Source organism: Meleagris gallopavo, chromosome 1, assembly GCF_000146605.3.
Source record: "Meleagris gallopavo isolate NT-WF06-2002-E0010 breed Aviagen turkey brand Nicholas breeding stock chromosome 1, Turkey_5.1, whole genome shotgun sequence".
In the NCBI taxonomy this organism is placed as follows: Eukaryota; Metazoa; Chordata; class Aves; order Galliformes; family Phasianidae; genus Meleagris; species Meleagris gallopavo.
Genome location: NC_015011.2, coordinates 102,538,634 through 102,545,950, shown reverse-complemented (window position 1 = coordinate 102,545,950; position 7,317 = coordinate 102,538,634). Strand labels below are relative to the sequence as shown.

At 38.0% G+C, this 7,317-nt stretch overlaps 1 protein-coding gene across 1 annotated transcript; it reads right to left on the bottom strand.

The window, feature by feature from the left end:
- Positions 1–692: 692 nt before the first annotated feature.
- On the bottom strand, positions 693–6,687 carry LOC109365366 (nucleolar pre-ribosomal-associated protein 1-like). Its single transcript, XM_019611987.1, has 6 exons — positions 6,649–6,687; positions 5,896–6,047; positions 4,184–4,316; positions 2,711–2,807; positions 1,220–1,305; positions 693–827 (listed from the first exon to the last, which is right to left on the bottom strand). Exons 1-6 carry the CDS (start codon positions 6,685–6,687, stop codon positions 693–695), a joined length of 642 nt encoding a protein of 213 aa, XP_019467532.1.
- Between the last annotated feature and the right edge of the window lie 630 nt (positions 6,688–7,317).

Sequence of the window (7,317 nt, the reverse complement as noted above, 5' to 3'; positions counted from 1 at the left end):
GTGAATCCCTATTCCATTAATCTTTTACATTCAAGACAATGCAATATTCCCATAAATGAACCTTTGACAATTGCAGTTGGGAATTTGCATAATCAATAAATTTATAGATGTTATAATTATGAAATAAACAAGAAAGTTTGGTTAAGCAGGTTATTATATCAAAAAGAGAATAAATAAGAGTGCTTACTCTTGCCTTGGGCTTACTGTAAAACTCCAGAGGAGGGATCTCCAGAAGAGATCCTTTCCCACTGGTAGTCAGCTCTTAAATAGGTCTAGGAGAGGTGCAGCCAGGCTCCACCCCTTCTGGCAGCACAGGTGATTTGCCACAGAATTGTTGTTGATAATTGTAACTGATAATTATAATTACTCCAAAATATTGTAATTATTCCAAAAAGTTGTTAACAACATATCAATATTGGAATGGCATAAGTATAAAAATCCAGTAGAGAATGTATAAGAAAGTAGTTGTTCAGTGTTGTAAGATTTGATGAAGAAAGGTTTCTTAAGATCAAGTGATAATGAAGACACAGATGAAAAGACTGCAACCAAACTCAGTAGAAACATAGAAAGTCTTCCTAGTGCTCTCCATCAGGCTGCTAGCTATGCCTTAGACAGTCCCACAACAAAAAAAGGTAAGAAAAAAAAACCCAAAATTACAACATTAAGAAAAATAAAAAGGTAATCCATTCAAGTTACCAGACCTTGAAATCCTTAGAGCTGACATCAGTAATGCCATTCCACCGGTAAAGTGAAGCCACATGATTCAACACCTCTGCAGTGAAAAAGCGCACTTTCTGGGTTTTGGTAATATTTTTATTTTGAACCACCTGAAAACAGTGAGGGAAAAAAAATGAAAAAACAAAATAACATCTATTTATTTTAACAAAAATAATGGGAACTTAGCAACACACTTCACAAAAGCCTTTCTCTCCTGCAAATAAGATTGTACGTATGTTGTAACCTAGCTCATAGTCAACAAATCTAGCACTTCCTCGCTTCAGCACGAGATGCACCCATTGAAAGACCAATCCCATTGTCACTGGAACATTAAGACTACAAGATTTTCAACCTTCAGGCTTGGCATTGCTGCAATTGCAACCCAAAACAGGAGGAATCTGGTGGATACCACGCACTACAGATGAGCTGAAATTAGCATTTAGGTAGTAGTAACGCAAAAAGACAAAAAACGAGACAAAACAGTTTCAAGGGTACACCATACCTTAGTTTTCAATGTGGAGAGAAGAAGATTGACAGTAGAAACTTTGTCTTCCTTTATTCCAGAACGAAAAATATCTAGGATGAAATCTAAGAAGACATTTCAAACATTTAGTGAAGATGTGAAAGCTATTTCTATACTAAAACGCTTCAGGGAATTCATATCCACTTCTCTTCCATGTCATACTATTGACTTTTCTGTTATGTTAAGAATGACCCAAAAAACTGCAATAAGAGTTCAAAAGGATGATATGTCTGTAACCAGTGATAAGCAAGTAATGCTGCCAAACCCATCTCAGCATAGCTAGCTAAACTGCCAACTCAGTTATTAACAATTCCTGCAACAGCATCTGTCAACTTCAAGTATATTTCAGATCCCGATGTGATATGCAGTGTTTAAATTTGAGTGAAAAATTGGGCACACAAGGTAGTGTAAACAATAGAAGTCAATAATTGTGGCCTAGTTTCATGCCCTCACTGTGGAAACTGCTGCCAACTAATGAATATTTCTCGATCCTTTCTGAATTCTTTCATAATTGCACCAAAGGTCCTAACTGTGGAATATTACAAGCCACTGAAGTCAACAGAAGTTTTACATTCAACTTCAGCATATAAGGGACCAAGTCTTCATTAAGGGCCAATATGACTTGCCTTTTAGGATCCTACTTTTTGTCAGGTGAGCTTGACCCTCTTCCCTGAGAGACATGGGCTGAACTCCCACATAATGCCTTCATAAAGGACGCAAAGGGATTACACTGCTCTCCTGAATCACTGACAAAAAGCAGTCTAAGGGAGCACAAACGAGTTGTCCTGCACAACAACAGAAAGAAACTTGAAGTACATGCAGTCCTTACCATTAATGCTTTTCAAAAAACCTATTACTGTGTTAGGAGCAAGCCCAGAGGACACATAGCTTTTTTCTGCTTACCAATTCTATGCAATTCGTACTACATTTCTCTTTTTTATATCTGTTCCATGAAATACTTTCTATTTTTCTAAAGCTTTCGCAGATAGAAAACACTACTCTCAAATAGAAGAGGCATTCTCTAAAACACTGAAGAAGTTCACAGTTTTTCAGGGAAAAAAATATTTAAAATATGTTTTGTACCTTAATAGTGTTTATCTTGTTCATACTTTGAATTAGCTCTTACTTATTACCATCTTTGAAAGACTCTGTCTTAAAAAATATTCACAAGGGTGGATAGTGATAGGGCAAGGGGGGAACGGTTTTAAACTAAGACAGGAGAGGTTTAGATATTAGGAGGAAGTTTTTCACACAGAGGGTGGTGACGCACTGGAACAGGTTGCCCAAGGAGGCTGTGGATGCCCCATCCCTGGAGGCATTCAAGGCCAGGCTGGATGTGGCTCTGGGCAGCCTGGTCTGCTGGTTGGTGACCCTGCACACAGCAGGGGAGTTGAAACTGGATGATCATTGTGGTCCTTTTCAACCCAGGCCATTCTGTGATATATACATACACAAGCAATTATGAAGTACCTTTTAATTCCAGCACTTGTATCAAAACTGCAGTGTCACCAGCTATTAAAAAGGAGAGAGCAAACTGAATATAGGCCATACGGACATCAGGTCTCCCCTGTAAGAAAGATAAAATGCAGCACTGACAAAGATTGTACACAGCTGCAACAATTGATCATCACTGTAAGTACTATAAACAGATAAATTAAGCAGCTTTCACAGGCAGATTACATTCAGCCACACAAGCATTTATATGCAATACATCCACAGTACATGTAAATTTTAAAAACTTCTTGCATTAAACAGATCACAGTTCATTCAAGTTCAAATCAAATATGAAACCATCTGTTTCACTTCTCAATAAATGAGACAGGCTATAAATTAAAAAGAAGTATTTTCAAGCCAAACCCTTGTATTCACATCACTGAACATCCACTTCTGCACTGCTTGGTACACAGGCAAATAGTCATGAACACCAATGACAGCAGTGGTGCTGCTTCCAGAGCTGTGCCCATCTTGGGGGCTTCTGCCACTCACTGACAGCTCTGGGTGCATTATACACACTCCTCAGCTATAACAGCTGCTAGCCAGGTCACACAGCTGAGGCAGGCATTTCAGTTTAAGGGGTGATGGCACACTCAAAGGCAACTTCTACAGTGAGGTCAAAAACCATGAAATCTGTCATTCTCAAATATGCTTATATAGAAAGAAATCAAATAAAAGACAATCAACCAAATCCTAAAAGAAATTTAAAAAAACAAAAACAACACACTTTTCTCCCACAAACCACCTTCTGCAGATTCATTTATCACCAAATTACAAAAACTCAACAAAAATGTATACGTTTATTCTGCACTGGTGTTGAAAATGATACTCATATAGACTTATGTTAAGAATGAAATATAAGTATTCTTGTTCTAAAACACTGGTTCAGGTCAATCTTGATTATTTTTAGCAAACAGAAGAAATGAGAAAGAGTTCTTTTTGGAAAAGAGGACTGATTACTACTTATTCACAAGTTCTCCACTGGCATTTGCAAGAGACTGTCCTAAATTCCTGGCTGTATTTCAAACTTTATTACTCTGATTACTGGGCAAAATCCTCTCTCCATTAGGACAACCACAAAACCTCCATTTATTTCACTGGGATCAAACAGCAATCCACACACACTGAAAAAATGCTCTTCACCTAAACTTGTCATAGAATACCTCAGGGTGCAAGCCATCGCCCCCTCAATTGCAGACACTCAACACATGCCCTGGGGGTTTCCCACCTAAGTAGATTGGAAACTCATGCCCTATGGATCAGCTCTGCTGCAAATTGAAACAACCAAGAAGCACTTCATCCTGATGCAGCACAAGAAGGAAGAGGTAAGTTTTTGCAGATGAAAATATGGCAAAAAGAGACTTTGTTCAAATACTTGGCAGAAGAAAACTGATACAAAGCCAATGTATAGCATTTCATGGTGCACACATAGACAGCTGTTCATTTTACCTTCTTGTCTCTTTTTTTCACTAATCCAGGCAGAAATTTATTATTGAAATCAAAATGGCTAAACACATCTCTTGCAGTATCTGGCCCCTGAGCCACCATTGCTGACAATAGGGTAAGGCACACTCGGCTCATCCTAAAAGGAAAGAGGAAAACATGCGGGTTATTTCCAGGATGACAAATGAAGAGATTAAATGTAAAGAAAGATGATTTTTAAATAAAATAAATTACCCCATTCCACCTCCAACAACCATCAAAGCCTTCAGAATTTTCAGGCATGAAGTAGTCATCAGAGTAAGCCTCAACATGAGCAATCAAGATAGCCATGAGTAAAGTATTCCCTCTCATGCAAAGCTCTTGCAGCAGTCAACTAAAGCTTTAACTGAATAAGTAACTTATTACACATATGACCATCACAATACATATTTAGGCAAAACACGCATTATTACACTATCTACAAAGAATTTTGTTGCTTTTTTTTTTTTATAAACAGCTAATTTTTCCAAGCATATTTTCTGGGCAGAGGGCTGAGTCCTGCAAATGCTTAATCGCTTTTCTGCCACAAGCAGATCCACAGAAATTACGCCTGATAATAAGCTGAAGGACCTACATTGCAGAGGCCAAATACATTTTTTTTTTTTTTAATTTCACTGGAATGACAGCAGTTTTCTTGTATTTAAATTTGCAGCACAAAAACCATGTTCTTGCCCTTAAACTAAATTTCCAGATTTACACTTGGTTGTGATTCTTGCTTACTGAGCAGTGGGAAAAATTGCTTAGAAAACTAGAAGAGAATTAAAAAACAACCAAAAGCATTGCTCGAGCAGTGATAATAGCAACTGGGTAGATGAGATGACGAAAGAAGGGAAAAGGGAATGTCTATTTATATCCTCAAATAAACTTTTCAGCATGGGCAGTTTCGTTACTGAATAAAATATCACCATAAATCTGCAATCTGCCTTGTGCAGGTTCTAGAAGGATTTCTCCAAAAGCTGTAGTCTTTAAGTTATTAAGAAGAAATACAGATCCTGCACAGTTTCAAAAATTATTTTACAATATATATACCCTCAAATATTTGGGATTTTATGTACAGTTAAAATGCTTGTTGCAGCAAGATCATCTTAGTGGTCTAAGAACTGTGGTCATGACCATGAACTAGAAGGCAGAAAACACTTTTCTAATGCTGGCCTGTACAAAAACCAAAAGGGTGGCCTTGGAAAAGGCAGCCTCTCGCTGCCTACTGTTCAGGGGTACAGAGCAAAATCTTACTACTTACATCCCATCTGCCCCACATGCAAAGAACACATGGAATGGTTGTTTAGATCGGACCAGATAACGAGAGCACTCAAATCAGCCTTAGATTTAAAGGACAAAAAAGATTACAGAGGAAAAACCAGTGTAAAAGGACAAGAGTACATCTGTTATAAAGATTCACAAACCAGGCAGCATTAAAATGATAAGACTGAAGATATCATCCATCTAACATCTCATCAAGACAGGAACAAACAAAGAAAACCACAGCTTCATACAAGCACCATACGACACTGTGTATCATACTGAAGCTTCCACATGCAAGTGTTTTACAAACTGTGGAACAGTATCACTCAAGAAAGGTAGATTGTTAGCGATAAGTTCAGTTGAATTTTGGACAGCCCCTTGGGATCAATTCAGAGCAATTGACAGAGATTCTCTGCAACAGAATAGAGAAAACTTACCTGTGATTTTCAGAATACAGTGCAGCATAGACCAATCTCATGTAGCTGTGAATCAACCTTTTGACTATGTTCGTTCCCACAACAGAAAAATGGGAGAGGTCACTGGCTGTCCTCAGTAAAATAGCTTCCAGGGCTTGAAAGATTAATATCATCTGTAAAAATGAAAAATGTGTTAGTATTTGCCAATGTCAGGTACGGCTTGAAACTATTAGCTGGGCAAACAGTAAAAAATGCAAAATTTAAAAAAAAAAAAAAAAGAAATCCTATCACAAGAGAAAAACTTGCAAATATGAAGGCAAAAATTAACTTCTGAATTATCTCCCAAATCAATGCTTCCTTTTTAAAAGACTAGTTCTGAGGGCGTTAATCTTCAAGGAAGCCCCTACAGAGGTACTACATGAAAGACTAACATGCCATAGAAGGGCAGCACACTGTTTGTTTGTTTTACAGTTGTTAGACTGATGAAATTCAGCTAGAAAGCTGGGTCGGTGTGCTGTCTGAAATAAAGGGCCCTTCGTCAGATGTGAATAGAGACCTACATGTGTACACGTGATTTGTCAGTGTATGCAAAACACCACTTCTGGGAATTCGGAAACTGACTGCAGTGTAAATCTTAGCACAGGCTGATGAATCTCAAAGGTCCTTTTTAAGCTGGAGGACAAGGCTGAGGTCTAATGAACCAATACTGTAAAAGAGAACTGTTACTAAATGCACTATGAAACCTGCTTAAGAAAATCAATTGAGCTGCTCCACTCTTTCAGTGAACTCCTTCCGGATAAAGCCAAAATCCATGCTGCATGGAGACTGCATTCATTATTAGTTCATTGTATTCATCTTTATTTTTATTCAATATTAGCCTCCATAAGTAAAAGGGTCTTGAAAATAGAATTTAACTGAACATAACTGCCATGACAGAGGTTGTCTTTGCAGAAAATGACAGAAACGACAACCTAATGCAAAGGCAGGTGCATGACTATTAAAACAAACACTATCAGATTTTATGTTGAGAGCAGACATAAGTCAATAATGCTGCACACAGCACTTGCTGTGAACTTTCCAATTTTTTAGTTTCTTCAACATATTTTGTGGAAGAAAAATTGTTTCAGATAAGAAAAATGATATCAACTTTAGCAGCAGCTTCTTGTAAATATTCATGTATCAGGGAGATGTCTGGTTATATAAAGACAACTATTTCCATCAGATGACTTTTTTGTTTGTGTAATTGCCGTTGGTCCCCTAATTTCACAAATGGTCTCTTGGTAACATTTAAAGAGCTGATTGTGGCTGTTACATATGTTGTGCATATTACCACTTCAAAGGGCAGTGAGGCGCTGGCACAGCTGCCCAGAGAAGCTGTGGTGCCCCATCCCTGAAGGCATTCAAGGCTAGGCTGGATGGGGCCTTGGGCAGCCTGAGCTGGTG

What these genes read in the sequence shown, in the direction of transcription:
- LOC109365366 (XM_019611987.1), bottom strand. Translation starts at nt 6,687, where the DNA reads ATGGATTTTGGCTTTATCCGGAAGGAGTTCACTGAAAGA. An exon ending in GGAAGGAGTTCACTGAAAGA is followed by an intron (nt 6,048 to 6,648) that starts GTGGAGCAGCTC and finishes TCATTTTTACAG; the next exon opens with ATGATATTAATCTTTCAAGC. An exon ending in TCTCCACATTGAAAACTAAG is followed by an intron (nt 828 to 1,219) that starts GTATGGTGTACC and finishes CACTGTTTTCAG; the next exon opens with GTGGTTCAAAATAAAAATAT.